The sequence below is a fragment of the Curcuma longa genome, chromosome 7 (assembly GCF_044706935.1).
Source record: "Curcuma longa cultivar G26 ecotype Majalengka, Jawa Barat chromosome 7, ITB_CL_G26_1.1, whole genome shotgun sequence".
NCBI lineage: Eukaryota > Viridiplantae > Streptophyta > Magnoliopsida > Zingiberales > Zingiberaceae > Curcuma > Curcuma longa.
In genome coordinates, this window is record NC_133867.1 from 5,715,682 (window position 1) to 5,743,662 (window position 27,981).

Sequence of the window (27,981 nt, forward strand, 5' to 3'; positions counted from 1 at the left end):
TTCTCCCTTTTTTCAGTTTTCCCCTTACAAAATCTCTATTTTCTTAATTAAATTTTAATTAAATATTAAAATAAAATTAATAAAACATAAATTTTGAACATGAATAGATACAAACCAAGCACATCAAGTAGGTAAAATGTGTAAGGAATTTTGTACTTGTAAGGAAAAAATAATTGCACAATACAATACAAATAAATTGATCAAACATCAACAAACATATCAAAACCGAACAAACATGCTAGATCGGATGAATTAGGAATGGAGCAAATATGTCAACAAACCAAGCACATTATGTTGTGTAAGGAATCTTGTACTTATAAGGAAAAAATAATTGCCCAATACAATACAAATAAATTGATCAAACATCAAAACCGAACAAACATGCAAAATTGAACAAACATGCTAGATCTGGTGAATTAGGAATGGAGCAAATATGTCAATCTCAATCCACAAAATATGAATGACACTCGGAAAAAAGAGAAAAGATAAGAAGAGTTCAACTAGAGGGCACAGTCCACATACTAATTTCTGTTGCAAATGGTAAGATTCAAGCTAGTCTGGATGAACATCCAGCACAGTTTGCATACATACCACTGGCTCCTGTGTCGATTATACATATCGGTGGATGCAAAATTCTGCGAACGACAATTTAGAATTGCACCGAAAGATTTCTCACCTGCGGCACAAAAACTCACAACTAGCAGCTTCTGTATATACTGTGAACAAGGCAAAAGAGAGTTGTAGTTCAGCTATATATGTTCCCTAACCGAAACCGATAAACTGTCTACATGGTCCTCCATTTTTTCTGTAAAGCGCTGTACATTTCATGAACTAAACATGTTTTCGCTGCATCAGCAGACTAACTGTGATGAAAGGAGAGCATGAACCTGAGAGGGGCACAACCGAGGCTCCGGGAGAATGGGTTTAGTCGTCATCGACTTTGTAAGACTCTACTGTGATGTCGGATAGCCACAGCCCAGGGAAGAGAGACTACAAGAAGCATGCAATCAGAAAATGAAGTACCAATTCATATATTTAACTTTTATTTGACAAGAAAACAAAATTGATAGTTATAGCCATAACGAAAAACACGGGTAAGATATGCATGAAGAATTTATGAGCTGATCAGCTTTGTACCTGGAATTCTAATCTAACCTAGTCAGTGTAGTCTGTATACTGAATTCGTTCTCTAATCCGCCGTGCAAACCAGATCAGTCTATAAACCTATCCGTACCTATTTAAGCTGAAATTTACTATGTTCAAAGGATGTATAAGGTACTGAATGGACAGTTTCAGCCACTAAAGGAATTAATGAATCGATTACGACATGTCCTAATGAGGAAGTAGATCCTCATCCTGGTTTAATGTTCATCCTATGAAGGTAATTGAACACCTTCTGACAGAATTAAACCAACTAAATTAAAGTTCATTTGATGCAGTTTCTCCTTCATTGTAGCACTCTGGGTTTTACAAATTTACTTAGAGACTAATTATGATAGTATTCACTGAGTTAGTGGTCTATGGTGGCATATGCACTTTCACAAACTAATTGTACAATCAAGACGAATAGACTGAAATCCAATAATGCTCTTATATTTATAAATATAAATATATTTGCTAAACCAAGCTTCATTTGAAAACAATTCAACATAGGAATTAAAGGCACTATTTCTTTAAAAAAAATATTAAATACAATTAACATTGAATAGGATGATTTAATGTTACACAAGGAAACTCATTATATGTGTCTCCGTTTTCAAAATCTTAAGAGGGTTTTTATAATTCAGAGGGTACTATAATCCACCTAATTATATAGAATAACCATGAACAATAATAAAGTTTATGAAAATAAAAGCTAAAAAGATTTTTATGCATATCAAAAGATGATCAAGAAAATAGAGTAAGAGCTATGGATCGTTATAAGAAACTTATTTAGTAGCACTGAAGAATTTTCATCAAAATATACTTGTTGGTCAATTCTGAACGTAGTCCAGACCAAATTCCAATTAGCATCCAAAGGCATCTAGTCATTTATCATCCTACCACAAACCTTGATCGACCCCCCTTAGATTTCCACCACAACCACCTTAACTTTTAAACTAAACTTACCTACAAGTGCAACTACACCAACGATCTTTTCATTGTCACTAATACTCCCAGACCTATGATAGAATAATCAGTATTTTGAAAAGTGGTTAATATGCAGCCGCAAAGTGGTCAACTTCATAGATGGGATCCAGCAGTATATAGCCAGCACGTGTGCTCTGTTTAAACTTGTTTGGTTTGAAACAAATCAATTCAAAATCTTAACTACTACTTGCACTATCCCTTCTATAGAGGAAATACTTTTATAAACTAAGGTTTTGAAGTGGTAGCTTGTAAGTGTTAACTATTAATAATATGAAATGTTAAATCAACTCTATGTTGGTTTGCAAGGGTGAAAACATAGTCCCACATCTAAAGCACATGGAAAAGATCATGGGGTTAAAAGGATGGAAAGTATCTCCATTGGTATGAGGCCTTTTGGGGAGAGCCCAAGAACAAAGCCATGAGGGCTTAGGCCCAAAGTGGACAATATCATGCCATTGTGGAGATACAGACATCCTTAGGGATCCTACAATTGGTATCAGAGCGAGGCCGCTCTTCACCGGACTAACCGCCGGATGAGCCATGATCCGGATCTAACCATGTGGGTTGAACCTTAAAAACAAAGGAAGTAGGGGCTCCCGTGTTTGAATCAAGAGGACCAGACACCGGGCAGGAAGTCCTAGTAGGTCGGGTAGACCGAGGGGCATGAAGTCCTGGTTGCGGCTGGGCAGTAAGTCCTAGTAGGTCGGGTAGACCGAGAGGCATGAAGTCCTGGTTGCGGCTGGGCAGGAAGTCCTAGTAGGTCGGGTAGATCGAGCGGCATGAAGTCCTGGTTGCGGCTGGGCAGGAAGTCCTAGTAGGTCGGGTAGACCGAGGGGCAGGAAGTCCTGGTGGGTCGAAGATTCAGACATCAAAACGGAGGCTTTCCGTTTGAGGGGGGGTCTGTGGTCCTTTGTTTGAGGGGGGGATTGTTGGGTTGCAAAGGTGCAAACATAGTCCCACATCTAAAACACATGGGAAAGATCATGGGTTTAAAAGGATGGAAAGTATCTCCATTGGCATGAGGCCTTTTGGGGAGAGCCCAAGAACAAAACCATGAGGGCTTAGGCCCAAAGTGGACAATATCATGCTATTGTGGAGATACAGACATCCTTAGGGATCCTACACTCTATTGTTAAGTTAGTTTTGTTCTACTTTTAGAATTCTCTCTCAGAAAAAAAAACTTAAAAAACTTCTCATTTCTATAGGAAGATTGATCAACGTGGCAGTATTTTGCATGTTCCAAAGGAAAATGGGATGAATTGAATATTTCTTGTTGCTACAATATTTGACAATTGTAAGCAACATAGAGCTTCTGGTTGTCAAGTTACATTCTAGGTTTAAGAACTATTATGATACACCTACAATCACCTGCTCGTTGAAATATTTTGTTCCCCATATGGAGAATACTCTATTTCAAGTGAAATGAATAATACCCTTACTGATGCTACTCCCAGTGAGGATGATTCTTCTGCCCTTACAATCACAGGTTAGCTTTGGCAGTTGGGACCGAAGTCCTGGATAAGACTGAGTCAAGTTATCTACACCATGCACTTATTATGGCTAATTCATTCATCCACTTGAGCATTGTTACCAAAAGTAAGGTTGTTCCACTCATTACTAGTTGTCATTCCTATTACTTTTCTTGTCTTGCTGATGAATTATCTTAGATTCATCCCACCATTATACCTATTTAAGTTAGAGCCATATTTTCACTCCCCTGACATGTATTTCAACATGCATTAGCACTACTGTACCGAGTACCAACATCTTGGCTCCTAGACTCAAGATTCCCTTCATATATGATGGATACTCATGGGCTAGGGACAGCAATGGGATGGGTATCAATGGATACAACATACTTTATCCCTTTAATCTTAGGATTTGGAACAGATATTGATAAAAAAAAAAAAAGAGAAGGAGACATGTGATGGCTATAGGATGAGCCTGCGTGTAAAGGCTTGAATAGCAGATTCCCCAACAAATTTAACTAATGTTGCAAAAGATATATATAATATACATAATAAAACCCCCTGATGGCTCATTTATCTTTGTTGCTTATAAAATCAGACCAAGTTTTGACAAGGTACTCGTAGTGATTCAACCCATTAATGAAGTAAGGGTATCTATATCCATAATATGAAATGGGAATAGGAAAAATAATAGATACAAGTATAAGATGGGTACACGTGTGGGTAATGCAAATTTCACAAGTACCTGATCTATCGTTCACGAACTACTATCTAGCCTTATAATATCTTTCTTCGTCTGGAAAGACCATTACTACTACATCAGTCCACACAAGCAAGCTCATAATGGTTTCACTAGGAGAAAAAAAAACAATTTTGTCTCATTTCTCTTATATTTGTTTGCTTCACAGAGTCTAAAGTAGAACTAGTAAACTATGGTTTACTTGATTAAAACTTAAAAGTGATTTAGTATTGCATAATGCTCAATACATGACCCAAAAAATTCGGAGAAATGCTACTCGGCGATAGCCCATCATACCGATTGAGTTGTTATGCTCATGATTTTGTGATATATAAAGCTTGATCGACATCAAAATATGCAAACATAACAGTTGACCAATCAAGAAACAAAGCAACTGCTCCATAATCTATAATTGCGTTTTAAATGTCATTCTCTAGTACTAAACAATATAACAATCTTGATTCCTCCTAATGAACGAAAAACAAGATAAATAGCAGATCATTAATTTTTGCTAACAATTACAGTGAGCGACATCAACCTGCGTGAGCCGTACGTAATAATTTTTCCAGGTTTACAATTCCAGTAATAAATTTTGGATTATTCACACACACACGCAAAACGTGATAACGGAAACAATATGAAGGAGCATGTACGTAATTCTGGGAATATTGTAGGGGCAATATCGGCAATTTACTTAATTTCTCTAAAAAAAATCATTTGCATAAATAATATTTTTATTAAAAAAGGGAAAAGAAAAAAAAAAGAAGGCGAGGAGTCGAGTGCTTACGTCAATCTGGCGCTGTACGACCCTTGGCCGCTTTTTTGGCCGCCGGCGAGGCCGGGATCCGGTTAACGCGTAGACATCTTCCTCGATCTCCTCCGCCGTAAGCGGCACCGTCAGCCCTACCTTCCTTTTCCTCTCCTCCTCCGCCGCTGGCCCCGCCGCCGTCGCCGCGGCCGCCGCCCCGGCGATGACGCACCCCCCGTTCCCGTTCGAGGTCTTCCTCGCCCTCAGGTTCCACGGCCTCGAGACCTCTGGCGCCGCCTCCGGCGTCGCAATCTTCATCCGGTCCGCCGCCACCCGGAGATGGCCCATCAGCTTCGCCCTCAGCTCCTCCAGCCCTCCGTCCTCGCCCCCGCCGCCTCTCTCCTGGGCCGGAGGCGATCTCCTGCAGCCGAGCGGCCCCGCGGTCGGGGTCCGATCTCCGCCGCCTCGGTCGGTCGAGGGGCGCCGGGGCGTTCGCCGGTCGCCCCATCGCGGAAGGGGGAGGCGATGGCGGAGATTGGGCTCGAGCTCCAGCTCGAGCTCTCCGCGCGGCGAGTCCTGGGCGGTCGCCATGGGTCTGGAAGCCCAGCGCTCGACCGGACGGTGACGGGATCCGCTCCTCAAGGCGGGCAAAGGCAAAGTTGAGAAGACGGCGACGGTTACAGTCACCGCCGATGGTAAAATAAATAATAACAAAATGAGAGAGAGAGAGAGAGAGAGAGAGAAAGGAATAAAAGGGCAAGGAGTGGGGAGAGAGATTAATTGCCTGACAGGGCGTTCCGGTAACCGACCCAAAAAGATACACGAGGCGGAAATAGGACGACGTCGGATTGATATCTGAGGGGGGTAACATTTTGGGTTTCAAAAATAGGCCCTGACTGGAATAGTAAAGAAGTACTACCAACAGTGAGTCGTCGGTTGACACGTAGGCTTCCGAAAGCGCCGAGGGCAAACGCAGTATAGCACTCTCTCATCACGTGAGTGTCACGCGATTAGTACGATTTGGTGTAAAACTGGAAAGAAGATCATTTATTTTTGTTATCGACGAGAAAAGCGGCTACATTAATATATATATATATATAAAAAATAAAATTTTTTAAAGGCTTTTAAGATTTAATATTTAAATTAAAAAAATAAAAATAAATAAATATATATATATTATATATACCTTTACTCATCCATCTATAAACACCTGCTATTAATATATATTTTTTAAAATTTTATTTTTATGTGAAAATTAAAAATTAAATTTGAATAAAATTTCATTTTTAAATTTTAAAATACTAAATCTTAAATTATTAAAAATAAAATAAAATAATACTGAATCAATTTATTGATCACTATAATACATTGTCCAAATCAATTTAATCGATTAATTCGATTTAATTAATATTTTACTCATAGCTGATAATTAATCAATTGACCTGAATCAAATGAAACTTAACTAGCTGACCCATTTTGGTCAGGGGTGCTTGTTCAACCTTCTCAACGGCTATATACGATCGATTCTATGATCATCTATGAGGAGGTAAATCGAGAATTGTAGTTGGTCAGGATGGAGAAGGGCATTGTCTCGACTTCGTCGAGATTCAATTTTTATCCAATTCAATAATTCTACTCTATCGTAACCAACTCTTCTCAAAAAGGTTATGAGGGCCCCTGACGGTCGGCATACTCGAAAAAGTGCAATTGGTTACGACGTAATAGAGTTGTTGGCTTCGCTAGGATTCAAACTCTTGCCCCTTCTGTGTCTGTGACCAATTGTAATTTCTCGATTTATGCTCTGAGGGTGATCGTGAGATCGACAACTTATTGTTTAGTTGAGGGCATGCTTGTTCAATCAACTTATTCATTTAGTTGACTTTCAATTGTCCAATCCATTAATCCTAGTATTTTCGATCAATTCACATAGCTTATACGACTTATTTGACTTTTTTTTGTCCTATCTAATATAATAAACTTGTTTGACCTATATCCGATCAACTTATTTGACCCGTTTATCCCAAGTCAACGTAACTAATCATTTGACTTGTTTGACTCATTGAGCCCACTTAGATCGTTCGACTTGCTAATTGACCTAATGCTCCAACGGTCTGAGATGCAGGGCGCAAAGTGTAAAATGAAATTCTTCGCTGAGGTAGAAGTTTTAGATTAAAAATACTATAAGGACCGAACTGTAAATTTCCTAAATCTATAATTACGGATCAGCCCACGTCGCCATGAGGATTGAGGCGCAGCTCTCCGATTCCGTGGGTTGAACTCGAGAAATTAGGGCCACGCAATCCGGAGGGTAGAAGGCGGGAGGAGGTAGATCGTAATCGCTTCTTATTTTTCTTCCTTCTTTTAATTGTTGCTTGTTTGTACATGGATTGGATCGTGGTCTTTCTTGTCCATTTGTTTCTATTGTTTATCTTTTTCTTCTTTTTTTTTTATCGATTTTTTTCGTGAAGAATACTGCTGGTTAGATCTGCCGGATCGAAGGATTGATTGGCCCTGTTTAAGCCTCTCAACCGCTTTGCTAATTTTTCGTTCTTTCCTCTGAAAAAAGTTGACTTTTTTTTGCTAGATCTGGATAGGTCACTAGTTTTGTCTGTTTGGAAGGAAGTTTCAGACGATCAATCGATAAGAAGTGTTGATAGGTTGAATATGCCTGTAAAATGTAGTTATGGCTAAGGTTAATGCCTTGTTTCCTCGAAGAGATAGTAAATAAAGGGGCGGATGCATTAGAAAAAGTAAAAGATGGAAGAAGTGTTTGGAGGGCTGAAAGAAAATCTTCTGAATTGTCTCCGTGAACAGATGGAAATGAAGAGGATAAACCACTTTTGAGAGTCAATGTTAATTAACTTTCCGTACAATTTTGGGCGGCTAAATTTACCACTTCAAATATACATCTTTTTTGTCAAAGGAATAAGTGATCGAGGATCCATTCTTCAACTTATCTTTCATTCTCAATTTATTCTTTGACTTATCCCTTCAATGAAACTGAGATTAAACTCACCATTGGTGATAACTAAACAAACAAATCAATCAATTTTACTACTTTCTTTTGGGTTTCTCCATGCTTTATGAAAAGTAAACTTTCCTTATTCTGATTTCCACTGGGTTGCATGCATGTTTAAAGTAAGCCACTGGTCTAGAACTTGGTAATGTAAAATGCTAAATCAATCTTAACCTTATGGAGTTTAAGTCAGTTGGATCATGATTCACGGCCTACCGGTCTCCTCATTTGAGGGACTGAAGTCCCAAGTTTTGACACATTTGGAGTTGGTATCTGCAATAGACTTATCTGTTCCATGGTTCTTACCTCATAGTGTTCTTTTTTTTTTATTTTGTTTCAGTAATTCTTTAATAAGTTGGTTCAAGTAAACTGGAATCAGATGGTTAATTCCAAGGCTTGTAAGAAGATTGTTCTTTTCCATTTTTTTCTGCAGAGTAGGCTACTTACCCATTTTAGCATACTCAATGAGAAATATCTGATGCCATTACGCATTTTACTCAACACTATTATTTCATTTAGTTTTTATTGGTAATTTCCTTATCTTGTTTTTTTTATGCCTGTTCAAATTATGGTAACTCTTGAAACACAATCTGAAACCCAACATTTTTTAAATGAGCAGAATCCAAAGTCAAAATTTATTTTCTACATTCTTTTAATGTTAATACTTTTATCAGAATGTGTTGGCGAATCCATCTTGGCGATACTTTATTGGTTAGGGATCATATTTAGTATAGCAGGCATTTAGGTTGTTCTTTGTCTATATAATTTGAGTCAACATGCTTCAGAGACTTTTGTAGTAAATCTCTTCCAAGAATATGAAATTGTATAAAAACATGCATTGATAAACTTCCATATTTTATTTTTTTTTTCAGTTTTACTCATTCTCATCATCAAACATTTGTGTGAAGTGTTGGTTCTCACTGTAATCACTGATATTCTGTGGATTAGAGTGTTGGGATGCTATTAAGCAACGTGTAGGGAAAGTTAATATAATATAGATGAGAATGATAAGATTGGTGTGTGGAGCTATTAAAAAGAATTAAATAAAAACACATTAATTAATGATAGCAATTAGGTGTGGCTCCACTAGATGATAAAAGGAGCGAGAAGGTATGAGCATGCTCGAAAACAACTATCGGATTCTATAGGTAGAAGAGTCGAATCTAGTGGAGGGTATAAGAGCTAGAGGGAGGCTAGTGTACTTACAGTATATATAAAAAATGAATGAATTTGAATTTTACTAGCAATATAGCCTTGAGTCTGGTCGATTGGAGAGGTAACACTCTTGTGGTTGACCCTTAATAGTGGATGATGACAATGATCATTTTTGTTGAAAATCAAATGTTCTGTAATACTCTTCAAATACAGACAAGTTGATCCTTGTTTTTTTTTCTTCACAGAAGATTGGAGATGGATACTAGCAGGCGTCAAACTGGAATTCAGCAATTATTGGCTGCAGAGCAGGAAGCACAACACATTGTCAATGAGGCCAGAAATGGTTAGTTCCTTCAAGTTTTGAAATTTCTGATTCGGAGAACTTATGTCTAAATTTTTATTCCAGATATTCCCTGATTGTAAGCTCTATAAGGAATTTTTGTCATATAGCTGTTGGCTACATATGCCTCAATATTTTGGGTGTCATCTACATGGATCTGATCCCATTTAGTTCTATGAAAGGTCTTGTTAGCTGTACTACATTGATCATTTAGCTCTTGTAACTCTTTTAGACTCCCAAGCTATTCTCATCGGTAACATTAATTTTATCCCATTGAGTTGATAGTTCTATATAAAGATCATTTTTACTAATATCTCAGTCATTTTGATTTTCTTGAACTCTATCAAATGTCCTATCTCAGGTCAGGTATGAATATATAGATTTTATCTCGATTTCTGTGCTAGGTCATATTATTTTTATTTAATAATATCTAGATCATTTAGATTAGTTTTGATTATGTTACTATGCTCTTTCAAACTTTTATTATATGGAACAACAGAGAATAATTCACATATGAAAACATGGAAAGAAGTTCAGGAGGGTAGCCAGTGGACAATGATATTCCCATTATAATTTAAAAAAGAAATTCCATTAGGTAGATTGAACGCTCCACATTATATTTAATTTGATTTTTGAAAAGATGCATTTAAAGAACACAACAATCCATTACTCATTGAAATATTCTTGATTCCTATGCCCTACCATCTTGTTGGTAAAGATGCACAACTAACAAAATCCCATATGAATCCAAATGGAACTGAGAAAGGTTTCATATGACCCTGTTTTCTGTGTCAATCTTTTATGGGCAGCTAATCATTTTGCACAACTTTATCTTATATTGGTGATTCATGTAAGGTTATTAGAAGTAGTTGAAAACATGAATTGCCATCCACTTCTTGGTTATTTTACCAATGTTGATAGAAAAATAAGGATCATATACGGTAAACATGTTCAAGAACTAGAGGCCAACACAAGTTTAAGAGTTTGTTTGCTGGTTCACTTTTAATTGCATATTTAGAGGTGAGAAGGGAAAAGGGGAACCAAGAAAATCTTAATGATATTCCTTTACATAGAGCTCAATGGCAGGTAAGACCACATAGCCAAATCGAAATGGGTGGGGCATATGGTTGTTACATTGTTACTCTTATTCACATATATATAAATATGCTCTTTTTTTTTTCTCGTCAAGCTGCAAACCCCATCCTAGTACAACCAAGTGCACAGATTTCTTTATGTGTCATCTTCATAGAAAGAAACGTCGAAGAAAATTCTAGGTGGCATGATCAACATTGCATGTTTACACTGTTGAATTTATATTCTTGTCTGTGCCGGTTTGTCTTAAACTGATTCCATGTTTACAAAAAAAAAAAAAAAAGCAATGTCAAGGCCATTTCCCATGTTTACAAAAGGATAAGGGGATTTGGCATATGAATATGTTGAAATGCGATTATATTTTCTTGTGCCATAGCTAAAACTGCGCGGCTGAAACAAGCTAAAGAAGAAGCAGAGAAGGAGATTGCTGCATATCGCGCCCAAATGGAAGCTGAGTACCAAAGGAAGCTTGCTCAGGTATGTGTTCAACTGATCGAGAAAATGTTATTATCAAGCATGCGCCTTACTTGACAATTTGCTACTCATAATAAAACAGACCAGTGGAGATTCCGGTGCCAACGTTAAGCGACTTGAACAAGAAACTGAAGAGAAGATCCACCACCTAAGGTCGCAGGCAGCAGCTATTTCGGATGATGTGGTTCAAATTCTTTTGAAGCACGTCACCACGGTGAAGAACTAGTCATCGTGAGATCGACTGGGGTTAAAGTCTTTTGAACAAGTTGCCGAATTTGTTGAGCTAGAATGCTTGTTGTACACTCAGTGTTGTGTTCCTTGTTTCGTCGAATAAGCAAACAGATGAGATTTTTTGCGGTTTTTTGCGCTTCTGTCACCGATACGAAGCATTGAACTCCTATAAATAACTTCCAAACTCAGTTGCTATTTAAGTTTCGCGAAGCTGGATGGTTTCGCTATCGAAGAATTGTGTGTATTTTTGTGTTTTGAAACTGCTATAAACTGTCATTGCTCGTGTGTACACAGAGACATTCTAGCTTCCAGTTCTTCCACTTGAGCTTGACTGTGAAATGGAACGATGCAATAACTGAAAATTTGCGAGCTTGTTTAAAAATTGGATTAAAAATAAAAATCTTCAAGGGGTCATCTTGAAAAATTGCATTATTTTTCGCCCATTCTCTGACAGAAAATAAAAAAGACCCTCAACTTTTATTGTTTAAAAATATTAAAAGGATATTTATTATATATAAATTTAAAATATTTTTTTAATAATTACGATTACAATTATTATAATATAATATATGTAGCAATTACGACACAGCAGCTCCCATTTAATTTTTTTATTAAATTTACTCAAAATTATAAGTGCTAATATCAAAATACTCATTTAAAATTATTTAAACTTAATCAAAATTATTTTAACATAATTATAATTATTATATTTATAACTATGAATATAACTGTTTAATGATAAAATGATAAAAGCTATGATTAAATAAAATTATTCTAATTTAAAAATAAATGAAAAAATATTATTATATTAAAATATTCTTTATAAATTTAGTCAAGATTATTCAAATTGATCAAAATCACTTCAATTTGATTAAAATTAAATTCACTATAGTAGCAATCATCAAAATTGGTCAAAGTTGATTAAAATTACTCCAATTTTATAAAAAAACACTTCAAATGAAATTAATTTAACACTATTATGACAACTATAACCATAAGGAAATCCTATATCCCAATCAAAAGTCTTGTATAATTTCATCCCGCCCCCACAGGCATAATTGAGTTAATACTCAAGAAATAGATTTACAACAATAGAGCGTTTGAATCTCCACATGTGCATGTTCTTGAAAAATTAATTCCTCTCACTTAATAGGTCGATATTGTGATTTACTTCTTTTCCATCAGATCTTGGGGCAGATAATGAAAAGGCGCATGAGATAAATGTTATCATCTTTTACAACAACAATTGTATAATTTCATCCCTTTGTATCTCATCTTTGAAAATTTCTTTATATTAACACATGAAAGAATCATAGAAAATTTATTAAAACTAATTTACCAAATATCTATTTAACCAATTCGACTAATAATGATATAAAAGGGATTAAAAGACAAATATATTTGAATTGTTTAGAGAAATGGTATTTAAGGGTTTATTTAAAATAAAGTTGAAGGAAATTTTTGACGCAACGATAAAATTATTATTATCATATAATATTGTGATTATATATTTGAGTCAATGTAGGCTTCACATCGACGGAAACTTTTTGTACCGGACTATCTTTTATCCATATTTTAAAAGTGTCGATATCCTTTTGTTACTCTTTTTGTTGCGCAATCTAATCAGTGGAGAATTAATATTGACCGTCCATTTTCTATAGCATTGTTGTTCATGCATCTCGACCTCCTCCTTCCTACAAAGAAGCGAATCTGATGAGATTTACTAAATTTAAATTGGATTTGGCTTTATTCCCTGCGAAACAATCGATAGATCCCTTTCTCATCCTTCTTCCATTCCATTCTGCTTCAACAAACTTATCGATCGGTACATTCTCTTAGTTTTTCGACACACATTTTCGATTAAATTCGGAGAAATGTTTGATTCTTTTTGTTTGTTTTTGAGAGTTCTTTTGATCTTTGATGCAGAAGATTGAGGCTTTACCATGGCTCCCAATCCTAACTGTCGGTCTACGAGAATCGATACAGCACACGAAACCCTTCTCGATGAGCTCCAGGTTTGGTTTATGTATCGCGCAATTCGTCAACTTAATCATCATCATCTCCCATGATCTTAGACATCTTAAAACAAATGCAATTCTCGACCTTGTTCATCCAGATTTAGATCTGGATACGAGACTATTTTATGTATTTTCGATCGGTTTTAGATAATATGGGACGAGGTCGGCGAATCTGAAGGCGAGAAGGATAAAATGATGCTCGAGCTGGAGCAGGAGTGCCGAAATCTGTACCGAAGAAAGATCGATGAAGCAAACCAGTACAGAGCTCAAATAAGGCTAGCAATTGCAGGTCTTGAAGCAGAGATTGAAGACATATGCTGTTCGATGGGGGAAACCACCAGTCCATGGAATCGAGGTTTGTCGGTCGATTTCCTCGTTGCTTTTAGAGCCTGATGCGAAGATGATTTTCGGGTGCTTACTTTGGTTCGATTCTTGATCCAACAAGAGTGCTGGAAGCTTGAAGGAGCAGCTGAATGCCATAACTCTGAAACTAGAGGAGATGCAAATCCAGAAAAATGAGAGGTTGGAGAAATTCATGGAGGTCATGGATCAGATCAGAGAGATCTTAGCCGAGTTCAGCCCTATCGAGCGTAATGACTCCAAGTTTTCTGTCGATGAATCTGACCTATCAACTCGGGCACTTCAAGAATTGGAGAAACAACTGCAGGCACTTCAGGAGGAGAAGGTTAGAGATCAATGACCATTATAGATTTTTTCCCCTCCTTTTCAAAATTGTTACCAATCGCCCGAAAATGTTCGCTTTAGAGTGAGAGATTGCGGCGAGTGATGGAGCACTTGAATACTTTGAAGGCACTTTGTGCCGTTCTCGGGCTCAGTTTTGAAGAAGCAACCAGAGATTTGCATTGCAATTCACACCATGATGAAGGATACATGAGCATAAGTGATGACTCAGTTGAATGCCTTGTGTCTGCTATCGAGCATCTGCGAAAGGTTAAGCTTGAAAGAATGCAGAAGGTACGTATCAAACTTTGCATTACCTTTCGGTGCCGGTATTTTGCTACAGAATTGCAACATGTTCTATGGCATATAGCTTCAAGATCTTGCCAGTGCCATGTTGGAGTTGTGGAATCTGATGGATATCCCGAGCGAAGAACAGCAGCAGTTCCAGAGTGTGGCATGTAATATAGCTGCATCGGAGCAAGAATTTACAGAACCAAATTCTCTGTCGCTGGAGTTCATCAATCATGTATGTAGTAACTCGCGGTTTAACATTCGATTTCTTCTCCATTTGAAGCTTTGTTTCCAGCAACATGTGAAAATTCTGTTGCAGGTGAAAGCAGAAGTTTCAAGACTGGAACAACTAAAAGCTAGCAGGATCGAGGAGCTAATTCTGAAGAAGAAAACCGAACTACACGAAATCCGTCTGAAAACGCATCTGATTGCTGAATCACAAGAACCAGACCTCGATATCAATGATGTTCAAGCAGGTAAGAGTATCATAAGTCTACAAATTAGGCCTTTTACTAACAGCTTCTGTCTGGATGAAGTACTTATTCCTTCTGATTATCTTTTTGCTGCAGGAGCTATTGATGCATCTTCGGTGTTAGAACAGCTAGAAGTCCAAATCTCGGCTGCTAAAGAGGAAGCTTTGAGCAGGAAAGATGTTCTTGAAAGAGTAGAGAAATGGTTGGCTGTGTGCGAAGAGGAGAACTGGTTGGAAGAGTACAATAGGGTCAGAAATTCCTGCAAATTACAGAAACAAAAACTGGTCGATCTCTGCTGTCACATGTTCAAAAACATTGTGTATAATATATGTAGGACGAGAACCGCTACGGTGCAGGAAAAGGTGCTCACCTGATGCTCAAGCGTGCTGAAAAGGCCCGAACTTTAGTAAGCAAAATCCCAGGTTAGCAATCTGTACCAATGCAAGCTCTCTATGCAAGTAAATGAATCCAATGTGTTCCCCTGTTATTTTGTACACATCGAGCAGCAATGGTCGATACTCTGACAAACAAAGTAACTACATGGGAGAAGGAAAGGGGAAATGACTTTATATATGATGGTGTAAGTATTTAGAATGCAAATGCATCTTGGACATTCTATAAGATAACGGTACGAACAATTGAAGTCTTCTTTTGTTCTGCTTGCTATTTGTAGCTCTCTTTGCTGTCAATGCTGGAAGACTACACCATTGCTAGCCAAGAGAAAGACCAAGAACGCAAAAGGAAAAGAGTAATGACCTTAAGACTTAACTGAGTTAGAGACTCTATACTGTTTTTAAAGGACTTGACACGAGATGTCTGATTCAGGATCAGAAGAAGCTTCAGGAACAAATGATAGCTGAGCAACAAGCAATCTTTGGGACTAAAAGCTTGACGAAGTCTCTGAGCACCAAGAAGACGCCAAAGGCATTGACTATAAGTCCCTCCCAGAAAACTCTCGGAGCAGCAACAAAAACTGACTCACTTTCACCAAAGTCTACACATACAGCTAAGAAGGTATATGAATATGAATTGAACACAGATAGAATGCCCAGTTTTGCAGATTTTTGATTCAATGTGAAATTGAAATTGTATGTTTACCTAGGTGCAAGAGGCGTAAACAAGGCTGATCCTCTAGAAAATAATGAACATCCATTGCCACAGAAGCAAAATCTTAGCTCCCCTGATAAGTGAGAAATGACATTCTATCAACACCTTTAAACAAATTGATGGATTCACAATGAAGCCCCAGCTACAGAAAATACAATCACAACAACAGCTCTAACTCTCTTCATACATGAAGCAATGGATGATATGCAGAAGATCAGATAGAGTAGCTATATGAAGAAAGAAGGCTCGCTAAATGTGTATCATACAACAGTGGGAGTGCAAGCTAATAGCCTCTTAATTTGGTTACTCAATTCTAATTTTTGTCAACCACTTGAAAGTAAGAAGATAACATAAAACACAAGAATAGGCCTTTTGCACTATAGGCAAATCTAAGTCTATGACATAAGGAGTTTAGCAGTCCAAGAAGAAAGCTAACCCAAGATTGTTGTAAAATGTACGACATTTAAGCAGATATCTTTGTCATATCGAGTACTTTCTATAGAATTAAATCTAGCAGTTAGCACTACTATACAAAGACCATTACAAGTTATTTTTGCAGTTGCTACCAGTCTGTGTAACTTAAAGGCGATGAATATGCCATTGAAAGTGTGATATCAATTCTAAAACCGCTATACATTCTTATGGCTGTAGTTTTCACTCGATCAATAAAAACTAGAGTATGCATAACTTGTTATGTGCATCCTATTGTTCAAATTCTAGTGACTACTGCAACTACAAAAACAAACAAAAAAATAATAGTTAATTGGTCGACAATAAGTTGCATTGTGAAGAGAAAAAGAGCCCTACTCTTGAATTTTTCAACTAAAAAACATAACAATGCCAGACTTCTTCAGGTTCGCTAGATCATAGTGAATCAAACAATCCACAAACAATAGATACGATAAAAGTTTAAGCTTTGAACTGCCATTCTCTGCGACACATCGGGCAATGCGGTTGAGGAGTCTGTGAGTTGACCCATTTGAGTATGCAATGGAGATGGAAAGCATGGTTACAAGCACCCCAAATCAGTGGGCAGTCATCGCCGGGGAACTTGCAGTCCGGGCAGCAGCCGTCAAAGGCCATCCTACAGATCCCACACGTTTCATCCTGAGCATTCCATGTCCATGAAGCTACAGCATGCCATTTCAGTATTTTCACCTTCATGATCCTTACTGAGAAGCAAAACCTACCCAGTTACTTATCAGCTAACAACCATGGTATTAAAGGCCAAAAATCTTAACTTTCCGCTCGAAACTCAAAAAACACTTGCAAATCTTAAAGGAATTGTAACAAATAAAAAAAGGAGACTTTATGCGATCATTTTATCTCAAAGCCAGAAAAAAATGCACACAATCACGGATGAATCGACCAGATCAGCACTTCAACAACGCACCTGATCCACTCGGAGAAGAATGCCCAAGATCATCACGGTTCAAAGAGGAAACAGAGCCCTAAGACGCACCAGCGGAAGGAGGAAGGTAGGCTGCTCAAGCTCGAAACTTGCAGAATGAGGAAACGAAAGAGGTAGGGTTTCTGCTCTGTTCAAATCGAATGGAACGGCTTCCCTTGCACGTGCACTGGCGGGTAGTCCTGCGCAATCTCACGTGACCTTGGACGGACGACGACGGTCTGGAGACGTAAATGATATTATAATAAAATATAATTATTGAAGTGGAAAAAGATTAAATATTGGTAAAGTAGAAATAATATTTTTTTATCATAATTAATTATAATTTTTTAATTTATTTTTTTATATATGATTATGAAGTCAATCCTATAAAATTTGGGATGATAAATTCTACCTTTTATTCAAGAAGAAATAGATCGTCACGATGACGAATCTTACGTGAAAACGAACCCAATGATTCCACATGATCAATTCTACAACTATTTAACAACAAACTTTTAATGATTTCACACGATCAATTTTATAATTATTTAAAAATAAATAAATCAAAAATTATAATTAATTATTAAAAAAATATTATCTCAATTTTATTAAAATTTAATTCTTATCTATTTTAATAAATCTATCTCATTATAATCAAATTAATTATACTCCGAGTCAACTCTACACGTGACATCGATGACTTCGTCTTTTTTTTTTTCCATTTTTTTCCTATTGGTGGAATTTAGTTCTCTTCCATTTTTTTTTATTTTTTCCCTTTTCGTGGAATTTAATTCTCTTCCTTTTTTTTTAGACAATTTTTCTATTTTTAATTTCTTTCCTTTTTTGATCCGCGCTTCAAAATAAACAGAGCCTACAAGAGTAAATGGGCCACCACTAACAGGCCGGATTTGCTGGCCCGGCAGATCCATGGATGAAATATTTTCATTTACAGGTCTAATTTTAAGTTTTTTCCAAATCGATCCACAAATTTACTTGTTTTTGTTTTTTTTATATTGATCACATAAAAATTAGTTTTAAAAAAAAAATATGATGAAAACATGTAAGAACACCTAGAATAAAATTGAAATAGTTTTAGATGGATTTAAAAATAAAAAATTCAAATTGATCTGACTTTAAAAAAAATAAAAAATATGCCACAACCTCACTAAACTTCAAAACAACATCACCCTGAAACTTAGAGGCCACAAAATATATTTCAGCTGATATATATATATATTTTTTGTCGAAAATGGATAATATTGCACTTAAACAAAGTCCACAATCAGGCATACAACAAACACAGCACAATTCAAGGAGATTTATTCATGAACATTTGCTAGTAGCCAGAACCAAGGTTGGTTTGCTTGGTTAGAGAAAGCCTACACACACAAGAAGAAGAAATGCACCACCTTTGTACATGGATTGTGGTATGCTCAAAGCAAACTTCAAGTTCTTCGCCATCGTCACCTACCATTATTTAGATTCTACAGCTGCTTGGTCTAGTAGCCTCCTTGTATGTAGGCGTTGAGGCGGCTCAGCTCCTCGCGATGCTCACTAACAACAGCTCGAACGACGTCACCGATGGACACCATGCCGATCATGCTTTTCTTGTCGACCACTGGGATGTGCCTAATGCGATTCTCTAGAAATGCAAAAGATATCAATGTGATGGTTTAGTCACTCTATCGACAAAATCTTGCTGAGGAAGATAAAGAGACCTGTCATCAGCTGCATTGCTTGCAGAACCTTAGTGTCTGGAGTCACTGTGATCAGTTTGTTCTGGATATAGGAAAAGAATTCCCATGAGATTGGAAGCAAAAGAACAAAATCTTGAAATAATACTACTAAATTCAAAATTTTCAGATATTATCTGTACAACTTGAGATTGAAATTCCCATGTTTAAGAAAGTTTAGATAGCCTTGTAGAAATGTGTAAGCTATATTTTCTTTTACCTCTTCAGTCATGATGTCACCAACTTTAGTTGACTTGGAAGATCTTCCCTGTACAATGATTTTCCGGAGATAATCTGAAGAACAAGCAACCATTAAGAACACAAGTAATTTGCCCAGCAAGTATAATTGCATAAAAGAACCATTATTGAAACTGGTACTTAGTTTTCAAAAAAGATATTGAACAGGTGAAGAACAGATTTATCTGCTAATCAACTGCTCTTGTAGGATGTTAAAAATGTCTTAAACTTATTTCCCTATAGTCGGAAAGTGATGGATTTTATCATTTATTTAGGCTTCCTTTGCATACATATAAACTTGTGCCACTTTGTATTATCAATGGCATCGCTGCTTGCTGCAAATCTGTCTTATATCAGTAGAAGAATGCAATTTATGGAAAAGCAGAGAGAGTTGGCATACACATTGGACCATCACACAATTGATTTGCATCAAGTAAATGATTGTGTCTGAGACAATGTAATTATCAAAATGTTATGAAAATAAGTTTCAGGATAATTAGATAATGTTTAACTTAATTGAGATTTAAAACTTCACATTGACATACACTCAGTTGTAAAAAAGATTGCCATAAAAATTGAAGCTGCCGAAGAACTTCTGAAAATCATCTACCCAGTTGAATCTACAGGAACAACTGTAGAATTGAGAAATTTACCAACTAACTGGAAAATATCTTATGATTTCACATAATTGTTTAGCTTTATCCATGCACCCATGAGCATTATATAATTGCATGAGCACATTTAATACCATTTCACAGCCAACAAAAACAAACATGGACAACCAATTACCTCTCTCAGTAACAATTCCAGCAATTGCCTTCTCTTCTCCAGGTTTCACCACCACTAAAGCTCCAACATTGTGTTGTGTCATCTAGAAACAGAAGAGCATAAGCCATCAGTTAAAACTAGTTAAAGCTGGATGGTAATCCCAAACAAGATGACACAATGGCCATTTACAGATTTCACAGCATCATAAACAGTGTCATCAGTTGTGCACCACAGCCAGGAACCATCAGCACTCTTCCCTTTAGCTGTAAGAATATCCATGATAGTTGTGCTTTCAAATCCATGCTCTTCCAACTGTGTAGACGAAACTGACTCAAAACGCGCAAACACAGTAGGTAACATTGCTGGGTTCACACGCATGTGTTGGAGAACAGCTCGCTTAAGAACATTCCCGTGCAAACGGAGTGCTTGAATTGCTCCCTGCATGTTTCCTGTCATCAACAATGCAGTCATTAAACTACTTGCCTGTTAAACCCAATACATATAATCACTAAGCATCAAGGAATAAATTTGACTTAAATATATGATTCTCGATTATATTGTTAATGTACTAACATAATATGAAATTCACAGCATGACAGATAGCAACTTTTTTATTCATTAAAAATAACCCTCAACAAATTGTGCATGGAATCCGTTTGTTCTAACCACTTATCCAAAAAACACTCTGAATTGTTAGAACAAAGAATCAATTTGTATTTATATTATTAACACTCCCTCTTTATTGTCTCTTCATTGTGGGTGCGGGAATTGACTTGATTAGGACCGACCTCTCGACAAATGAACTGATTGGTGAAATTTGAATTCTGACCTCCTGCGCTCTCATACCATATCAACTCACTTCTGAAAAAAAAGGGATAAAACTAATGCTCTGATGCCTATCAGCTAATCGCTTCAATCCTACGATCTAAATTTCTTTCAGTTATCTGATGCAAAATCGCACAGAAAAAAAGAGTTGACTTTTGAAACACAATATTAACCTTATGAACTGTAGGGCAGAAAAGTTCAGATTTTTTAGGGTTGATAAGAAAAAGATGGTAACACAGAGCATAAAACTAACGCCTTTCCCCCAACTTCAAGCATTCCCTCAACCCGATCCAGCTCACTAACTAAACATTCAAAGTGAAATCAAATCCAGGAAAAGAAAAGCGCGAGTAGGCTCCATGCCAAGAAGGCCACGCTGCCGGATCTCCCTGGAGCACCAGACGCGACAGACAAAGATAGATCGGAAGAGGGGCCTCGAGCAGGAGATGCATCACGATCACCTCGACAGCAGCACAACAGAGAGAAGGAAAGCTTGGAAAAGGGCCTCACCTTCGCCGCCTGGAGTGAGAGGAAGCAGTGGAAAAGGATCTGGAGGATGAAGCACGCGCTGTCCGCCCGTCTTATCACCATTGCTGAAACCGATGCGCTCATCAGCGGAAATTAATTAATTAATTTAACTAAAAAGCAAAAGGAAATGGGAGCACAAAATTACATTTCGCACCCTGAAATTTACCTTGTCCAAAATTCACGCCTCTTATTTTCCTTTTTCAAAAAAAAATCAAAAAGATATACATTGTTATATTTAAAAATATTTCTTACTTTAATTAAAATTATTTAATATTATTATGGCAGATTTGTTCATTTACTTTTTCTAAAAATACCCTTAGTAATTTAAAGATTGTTTAAATGCGCTCAGTAATTGATGCGCATCCTTATCCTCTCCGACACAGGAGACACCTTATCCGCTGTCTAATCATGAACAGCGTCCAGCTTTTTGTCTTTTTTTAATTTATTTTTTTTTTAATATCATTTTCTTCTCCTGATAAATAATCATAAAAGAGTGGAGATTATAAAATATTTATTAATTTTTTACTTGTTCAAATTGACTCATAAAATTGTTAGCAATTGAAAAAAAAAATCTACCATTTCACTCAATAATTATAATATAAATACATGTTCCGGATATAATTGAGTTGGTTACGACATAACAAAATTATTGAAATAGACAAAAATCAAATCTTAATGAAGTCGAGGCAATACTCTCCTCCGTCGTAGCCAATTATAACTTTCTGATTTACTTCTTCATTGATGATCGTGAAACCAATTGTGTGAGGTCGTTAAGGTGGCAAATTTTACCTTTTGCTATAATGATGTATTATGGGTTATTCAATTTGTGAGGAAGTAAATTGAAAAGTTACAGTATTACCTTGCCTTCATCAATATTCAACATTTGTTCATTACAATAAATTTGCTTCGTAATAACTAACTCATCCATGCCTTGAGGGGCAATATAAAATACATCATTATATCAATCTAAAAAGCCTTGCGAAAGCAAGATTTGAAATGAATCAATAAATTATAGTCAAATAACATAATTAACAACTAACAATGATGCATTGTTAGTGTAATGATGATAAATTAATTAAAAAAATTAGGTGATTCAAGAATCAACTATAACCACTTGCCATTAAATAACGACGACAAGAAGGGAAAATATTAATAATTAATAATAAATAATAATTTTAGAATAAAATGTTATAAATATTATAAAGATCCTCAAATTTGAACAAAATTTAAAGTCTAAAAATGAGGCAAAATAAAATACAATGGAATATGGAAAACAAGAGGGAGTTGCTAATCCCACTTGCATTATGTTGTTAAGAAAGTAATTACTATCGATAATGACCAATTAAAAAATTCGAAGGGTTCACATCAATCTTAATCTTTATATATAGTTGGTTTGGTAGGATTAGTTGTTGGGTTTGAAAATTAGATTAAGTAAAAAGAATTAGTTAGGCATTTAAAAAAAAGAAAAATAATAATAAAAAGAAAGAATATTCTTTGGATAGTAGATGACTTTTTTTAAAATTTATTTATTAGATAAATTTAAAATATAATTTATTAGATAATATTTATTTTTATATGTGCATGCTTTTGAAATTATCTACTAATTTTTTATACGTGTACAATTTTATGGAAAAATGTCAGATTGCCCCCTCAAGATTTAGCATTTTAAAAAAGGATTCAAATTATTGGATTTCGATTTGAAGCCCAAATTAGACTTGGGCCGGCCCGAAATTATAACCGACTCCAGCGAGTCGTCGTGACTCGGTGCTGGAAGCGACGAGTCAGGGCGAAGGAATACGGCCGCGCCGATGTCCTCCGCCACCAGGAAGCGGCCGAAATCGAGGCCTCCGGAGACATCGAAGCCTCTACAGTTCATCGGAAGGGAGCCATCCGCCTCGATCTTCCCTTCCAAAGCTGACCTCCTCAGGCTCCTTGCCGTCGTCGCCATTGCCGCTTCCGTAGCTGCTGCCTGTAACTATGCCGTGTACTTGTTGAATCGACGGGATAAGCCATTTTGCGACAGCATCGAGGGGTCTTACGATCACGAGAATGGTGACTTTCATTTCTGTTGCCTTTGTTTTTTTTTTGCTTGATGGTAGTGGTCAAGCTGGCTTAGGGTTGCAAGTGAAACAGGGCCAGGTGAGTTTAGTGATCCAGACCAAAAAATCATTTATTTTTTTGCACAGCCGCTAGCAGGTCTACGGCATTAAGATGCAAAACTGGTAAGTTGTTTCTTAATTTATCTTGGAAAACGTGGAGAGGAATGAAAATAATTGATAAAACTTTATTTTTGTCATTACATACTGGAGAAAAAGGAATTTGCAGTTGCGATTCTGTTGCTTTCAGCAGGATATCGTCCTCAACTCAAGTATGATACTTCTTTGTGATTCGACAACTTTTGGCATTGGCATGTGGGGTGCTAGATTATCAAATACAATGATTATGGAGTCATTTTTGCTATAAACAGTATGCTTATTTGGTAGGTTGGACGAATCAACTAGTTGCAGTTTTGTAGATCCCATTCTTGATCAATAAATATGGAAACGTGGGCATTATGGGTGCCACCTTCAATAGGCATTTCTCCAATTGACGCGTTCTTATAATATCTGTTAACGAGCCAGTCTACTATGGTTAATCTCCAAGAGGACCAAGCTTGAACTTTAAGATTTCTCTAGAATAACTCCAGAGCTTAAGTCTTAAGCAAGTTCTATTGAGTTTTTCCTGAAACTACTCAATTTGATTGGCTCTTTTATAATGTGAGTGTCTTTTAGCTTCCAAATCAAGTCATATGGATGCATTCCCACTGTTTTTCTTAAGGTCAGTCCACTAAATTGAAAATTAGATGCAGCAAAAGTAGTTATTGTCTATGTAGTTTTGTACTGTTTATAAGCACATCAGAAGGATAATAACTCTTCTCCCATTTTCTTACTGTAATTGCAACGAGAAATTTTGCATTTATCTTCTGAATATAATAATTTTGAGTTGCCTAGTTTTTTCTGTTAACTATTTTGTTAATTTTTTGTATTATATATATACAACTACAGGTCTCTGTGAGCCTTGCCCCTACCATGGATGGTGCTCCAGTGGGAGTTTGGAGTGTGTTCATGGGTTTAAGAAGCAGGGCAGGAAATGCATTGAAGATGGAGTCATCAATCAGACTGCTAAGAAAGCTGTATGCCCTGGAATACGTTGGTTATTGAGTCTTCTTTGTGATTTATTAAGAGAAAATCTTCATTGGCTGAAATTTTATGATTGATAAGAACTTATTAAAAAAAATAAAAGAACTACATTCTGCAATGCAGTTGGACCTGCTGGAGGAGCACATTTGTAAGGCGTACGGACAAGTTCTGTGCAATCTACCTGGGAAAATTTGGGTCTGTTATCATGACCAACCTCATTGTTTTCATGCAGCTTTTCTGTAGTGATTTCTGGTATATGGATGCTCCAATTTTTAACTCTAGTAATATTTGCATACTTGCAATTTTGTTGGCAAACACTATAACCTCTGTTTCCGAGCGGGCTTTTCAGTTTCAAGAGGCTGAAATAAAGGATATAATTGAAGATCACATAACATGGAGTAGCTTTGATTTGAAATCTGACGCTTCCAATTTTATAAAAGATATGGTGATGGAAGCTGTGGAATCTGTGTTAGAAACAAAAGCCACATACAACAGGTTTGCTTCACAAATTCAATATCTGAATTGATCATTGCGCAATGGCTATAATCCAAGATTCCTTTTGGTTTATGAATGTAGAAGCAAGGAGTACAAATGTCCAGACATGTTAGCTGAATTTCGCAAGCCTCTTCGTTGTCGTATCAATCAGTGGATTTACAAGCATGCTGGCATTTTGCTTGCAATTTTTGGTTTAGTATGTATTCTTTGGGCTTCTATATTAACTTTTTAGTTGAATCAGATTCTCTAATGAACCTACAGCTTGTAGGTCTAGCTAAGTTTTCTCTGAACGTATATCAAAAAAGGAAGCTCACACATAGAGCAGAGCAACTGTATGAACAGGTACATCCGTTCATAGTTAATATGGGAACAATCCCTTCTGTTGCTAATTTGCTATAGTTTCTGTGTGCAAATTGTGGCCATACTGTTTTACTGTAGGAATTTATGCATCCTTAATCAGAAATATTGCAGTTAATGTTACTCGACATTGGTTTTTTACCAGTTGGACTGAGTTCCTTGGCTGTTTATGCTCATGATTTCTGCAAAATTTGTTATGGAGCATCATTGCAATGGAAAATTCCCTATCAATAATTTGTAATGTGTCTCTTATTCCAAGGTTAGCATGCTCTTGTCCTTGCTAGATCATAAGATATGAAGAATCAAATCTTTTGACATTTTGTTTCGGAGTTGATGACTATCGGCGATAGGTAATTTCATTTTCTGTAGGAGTCACTGGTATTACTTAATTTGGAGTTTGCTAGGTGTGTCAGATTAGGATTGTGCCTGTGGGTGATGGTTTGCTGGAGGATGTCCACGAGGGAGTAGTTGCTTGGAAGTATAAGGTGGTGATATTTACATGCTGAGAAGAAGTAGTAGACAAAGAAGTAGAGAAGAGGAGAGAGAAATAATCTTGTAATTAAACTGTTTGATGCATTATGGTAATCATGGCATTATGGTAATCATGGCGTAGGATTATTTTTCTTCCCATGCTTGAATATAGATGAGCTTGTCCAAGAGTTTGTGGTTCCTTGAGAAAAAATGATTCTAAAATGAAGATGCATTGTGGTGTAAGAATTTATTTCTTTGATGAGGCATATAACTGTAATCGGATATGCAATTGCATAAATGTACAGGCTAATATACTACAGATGACAACACCATTATTTTTACTTCTTCAGTTTGTTATTTATGTGTATATCACTAAGAATCTCTTTCAACAGGTATGTGAAATTCTCCAAGAGAATGCCATGAGAGCTATGAGTGGAGAGAATAAAGGAGAACATTGGGTGGTTGCTTCTTGGCTAAGGGATCACCTGCTCCTACCAAGGGAAAGGAAGCATACTATATTATGGAAAAAGGTATCTCTGATTTACAATGTTATTTCCAAGTAATTTTAGTTCATATAGAAATTTTAAGTGAACAATAATTGATTTCTTAGAAAAGAATTTGGAATCTAATTCTTGCTGGTCTACATTTGCCACATTATCCGGTTCAAGGGAGGAAAATCCTATATAAATTTAACAAGGAAGAAAATAACTTTGCTAAACAAGGAAAAGAACATTGGATAACTCAGAATGGTTTACGTTATAACTGTTCTCTACTTCTACATTCAGAATATATGTTATGTATCTTAACAATAAGAAAGGATTCTCAGTACTGAATCTTCAATTCTATTTTGTTAGGTTGAAGATCTTATTATGGAGGATTCTCGAATTGATCAATATCCAAAGTTGATCAAGGGAGAGTCTAAAGTAGTCTTGGAGTGGCAAGGTATAGTATTCTTTTTCTCAATATAGTGATTAACTGTTGATGCTGAGAGATATCACTGTTTCTCATTGAATGCTAAAATGGAAACATAATGCAAGGAGAATATTAAATGGAAGTAGAGATGTCTTGATGGTGGAGTATTTTTTACCCATTCTGTCTGAATTTATTTTTATTTGGAAAAACTTAATACAGTTGATAATGCTGAGTATTCCCTCATGATAAAATTAATTTAGAAACTATTCTCTTGCATGGTCTGCTCGCAATGCAGAATCATTGTCAACTGGAAGGTTGCATTTCTTTCTTTCTTATTTAATTCCAGTTAACTTGGGAGTATGATTCAGTAAATCTATGGTGTCCAAGCTAAGGAGCTTCAGCTCCCAAACTGTACTATTAAAGTTTTATCATCTTTAATAGCTTTTCAGCTATAGAACTTGACTAACAAGATGAATGATATTATTACTGCAATAAATTTTATGTTTACAAATGCCTCATCATTGAGATGCACTTTGCTTCAGTTGATGGTCCACTCGCATCAATGCTCAAGGAGAAGGAATCAGCAAGCAAGGCAAAAGCGTTCAGCGGCAACAAAGGATCGTATCGAAACGAAGAAAAGAAGTATAAAGTAGCAGAGCATCTGTTTTCCTAGATTCGATTCGGCTCAAGTAATCGAAACCCTGTAATGTTTCATCATATATACAATCATTCATGTATCAGAAATCCTTCTGCATCTCCTGCATTACAGGAGTGGTTTCTTTGGAGCTTGGAGTTCAGGTTGTTTCATGTCTCTTTTAATAGATTCGAAAATGTAACATTTGTTAGCTATGCTTTTTATGAATAGCATTTTTTTGTGGGTGTTCTCTGAGCAGGCAAACTAAATTTAGGATTTTGTGTATGTTTTTGTTTCCTTTCACAAAAGTTCTTTACATCGAAATGATACACTACATGAGATGTAACATGAAAACGCAGTACGATATACTATAGAACAAGTCTGATCTGGATTTTACATTCATACAGTATAGTGTATTATATTGCACCTCTTGCGTTTTCATATATGTCCATATTATTTTTCATAATAATAATAATAATGTCTGTGTCTAC

At 36.4% G+C, this 27,981-nt stretch overlaps 7 protein-coding genes across 11 annotated transcripts; 4 read left to right on the forward strand and 3 right to left on the reverse strand.

Annotated features, from left to right (window-relative positions):
- Positions 1–433: 433 nt before the first annotated feature.
- On the reverse strand, positions 434–5,780 carry LOC141831909 (uncharacterized). Its single transcript, XM_074719330.1, has 2 exons — positions 5,126–5,780; positions 434–990 (listed from the first exon to the last, which is right to left on the reverse strand). The coding sequence occupies exons 1-2, from the start codon at positions 5,675–5,677 to the stop codon at positions 925–927; spliced, it is 618 nt and encodes a 205-aa protein (XP_074575431.1). The 5' UTR covers positions 5,678–5,780; the 3' UTR covers positions 434–924.
- A 1,547-nt stretch (positions 5,781–7,327) lies between these two features.
- On the forward strand, positions 7,328–11,594 carry LOC141832028 (V-type proton ATPase subunit G 1-like). Of its 2 annotated transcripts, none has more exons than XM_074719489.1 (4): positions 7,328–7,411; positions 9,506–9,600; positions 11,066–11,166; positions 11,246–11,594. In XM_074719489.1, exons 2-4 carry the CDS (start codon positions 9,513–9,515, stop codon positions 11,387–11,389), a joined length of 333 nt encoding a protein of 110 aa, XP_074575590.1. In that variant the 5' UTR covers positions 7,328–7,411; positions 9,506–9,512; the 3' UTR covers positions 11,390–11,594. The 2 variants fall into 2 exon arrangements, with proteins under 2 accessions (XP_074575590.1, XP_074575589.1); XM_074719488.1 differs by having other exon boundaries at positions 7,332–7,411; positions 9,503–9,600.
- A 1,743-nt stretch (positions 11,595–13,337) lies between these two features.
- On the forward strand, positions 13,338–14,463 carry LOC141832508 (65-kDa microtubule-associated protein 3-like). The gene is made up of 5 exons (XM_074720011.1): positions 13,338–13,409; positions 13,560–13,775; positions 13,858–14,097; positions 14,178–14,387; positions 14,437–14,463. Exons 1-5 carry the CDS (start codon positions 13,338–13,340, stop codon positions 14,461–14,463), a joined length of 765 nt encoding a protein of 254 aa, XP_074576112.1.
- Positions 14,464–14,484: 21 nt separating this feature from the next.
- Positions 14,485–15,284, forward strand: LOC141831912 (65-kDa microtubule-associated protein 3-like). The gene is made up of 3 exons (XM_074719334.1): positions 14,485–14,619; positions 14,704–15,105; positions 15,192–15,284. The coding sequence occupies exons 1-3, from the start codon at positions 14,485–14,487 to the stop codon at positions 15,282–15,284; spliced, it is 630 nt and encodes a 209-aa protein (XP_074575435.1).
- Positions 15,285–16,165: 881 nt separating this feature from the next.
- On the reverse strand, positions 16,166–17,471 carry LOC141831911 (anaphase-promoting complex subunit 11-like). Of its 3 annotated transcripts, none has more exons than XM_074719333.1 (2): positions 17,427–17,471; positions 16,166–17,136 (listed from the first exon to the last, which is right to left on the reverse strand). In XM_074719333.1, exon 2 carries the CDS (start codon positions 17,126–17,128, stop codon positions 16,874–16,876), a length of 255 nt encoding a protein of 84 aa, XP_074575434.1. In that variant the 5' UTR covers positions 17,129–17,136; positions 17,427–17,471; the 3' UTR covers positions 16,166–16,873. The 3 variants fall into 3 exon arrangements, with proteins under 3 accessions (XP_074575434.1, XP_074575432.1, XP_074575433.1); XM_074719331.1 differs by having other exon boundaries at positions 17,358–17,464; XM_074719332.1 differs by having other exon boundaries at positions 16,166–17,150; positions 17,358–17,464.
- Positions 17,472–18,650: 1,179 nt separating this feature from the next.
- Positions 18,651–21,502, reverse strand: LOC141831878 (CBS domain-containing protein CBSX3, mitochondrial-like). Of its 2 annotated transcripts, XM_074719294.1 has the most exons (6): positions 21,425–21,502; positions 20,282–20,541; positions 20,114–20,195; positions 19,308–19,381; positions 19,073–19,133; positions 18,651–18,996 (listed from the first exon to the last, which is right to left on the reverse strand). In XM_074719294.1, the coding sequence occupies exons 2-6, from the start codon at positions 20,534–20,536 to the stop codon at positions 18,854–18,856; spliced, it is 615 nt and encodes a 204-aa protein (XP_074575395.1). In that variant the 5' UTR covers positions 20,537–20,541; positions 21,425–21,502; the 3' UTR covers positions 18,651–18,853. The 2 variants fall into 2 exon arrangements, with proteins under 2 accessions (XP_074575395.1, XP_074575394.1); XM_074719293.1 differs by lacking the exon at positions 21,425–21,502 and having other exon boundaries at positions 20,282–20,548.
- A 1,730-nt stretch (positions 21,503–23,232) lies between these two features.
- LOC141832322 (uncharacterized) lies at positions 23,233–27,702 on the forward strand. The gene is made up of 9 exons (XM_074719815.1): positions 23,233–23,494; positions 24,487–24,614; positions 24,745–24,816; positions 24,971–25,116; positions 25,198–25,312; positions 25,378–25,458; positions 26,337–26,474; positions 26,799–26,886; positions 27,399–27,702. The coding sequence occupies exons 1-9, from the start codon at positions 23,251–23,253 to the stop codon at positions 27,527–27,529; spliced, it is 1,143 nt and encodes a 380-aa protein (XP_074575916.1). The 5' UTR covers positions 23,233–23,250; the 3' UTR covers positions 27,530–27,702.
- Positions 27,703–27,981: the final 279 nt, after the last annotated feature.

Bases quoted from the DNA above. Each gene is read 5' to 3' on its own strand.
- LOC141832508 (XM_074720011.1), top strand. From the start codon at position 13,338: ATGGCTCCCAATCCTAACTGTCGGTCTACGAGAATCGATACAGCACAC. The intron at 13,410-13,559 runs GTTTGGTTTATG...GATCGGTTTTAG, and splicing joins CCCTTCTCGATGAGCTCCAG to ATAATATGGGACGAGGTCGG. The intron at 14,388-14,436 runs GTACGTATCAAA...ATTTTGCTACAG, and splicing joins AGCTTGAAAGAATGCAGAAG to AATTGCAACATGTTCTATGG.
- LOC141832028 (XM_074719489.1), top strand. From the start codon at position 9,513: ATGGATACTAGCAGGCGTCAAACTGGAATTCAGCAATTATTGGCTGCA. The intron at 9,601-11,065 runs GTTAGTTCCTTC...CTTGTGCCATAG, and splicing joins TGTCAATGAGGCCAGAAATG to CTAAAACTGCGCGGCTGAAA. The intron at 11,167-11,245 runs GTATGTGTTCAA...ATAATAAAACAG, and splicing joins ACCAAAGGAAGCTTGCTCAG to ACCAGTGGAGATTCCGGTGC.
- LOC141831911 (XM_074719333.1), bottom strand. From the start codon at position 17,128: ATGAAGGTGAAAATACTGAAATGGCATGCTGTAGCTTCATGGACATGG.
- LOC141831909 (XM_074719330.1), bottom strand. From the start codon at position 5,677: ATGGCGACCGCCCAGGACTCGCCGCGCGGAGAGCTCGAGCTGGAGCTC. The intron at 991-5,125 runs GTAAGCACTCGA...TGCTTCTTGTAG, and splicing joins TCGTACAGCGCCAGATTGAC to TCTCTCTTCCCTGGGCTGTG.
- LOC141831878 (XM_074719293.1), bottom strand. From the start codon at position 20,548: ATGACAGGAAACATGCAGGGAGCAATTCAAGCACTCCGTTTGCACGGG. The intron at 20,196-20,281 runs GTAAATGGCCAT...TTCTGTTTCTAG, and splicing joins TTTATGATGCTGTGAAATCT to ATGACACAACACAATGTTGG. The intron at 19,134-19,307 runs GTAAAAGAAAAT...TCCTATATCCAG, and splicing joins GTGACATCATGACTGAAGAG to AACAAACTGATCACAGTGAC.
- LOC141831912 (XM_074719334.1), top strand. From the start codon at position 14,485: ATGTTGGAGTTGTGGAATCTGATGGATATCCCGAGCGAAGAACAGCAG. The intron at 14,620-14,703 runs GTATGTAGTAAC...ATTCTGTTGCAG, and splicing joins CGCTGGAGTTCATCAATCAT to GTGAAAGCAGAAGTTTCAAG. The intron at 15,106-15,191 runs GTCAGAAATTCC...TAATATATGTAG, and splicing joins GGTTGGAAGAGTACAATAGG to GACGAGAACCGCTACGGTGC.
- LOC141832322 (XM_074719815.1), top strand. From the start codon at position 23,251: ATGTCCTCCGCCACCAGGAAGCGGCCGAAATCGAGGCCTCCGGAGACA. The intron at 25,459-26,336 runs GTACATCCGTTC...CTCTTTCAACAG, and splicing joins CAGAGCAACTGTATGAACAG to GTATGTGAAATTCTCCAAGA. The intron at 26,887-27,398 runs GTATAGTATTCT...ACTTTGCTTCAG, and splicing joins AGTAGTCTTGGAGTGGCAAG to TTGATGGTCCACTCGCATCA.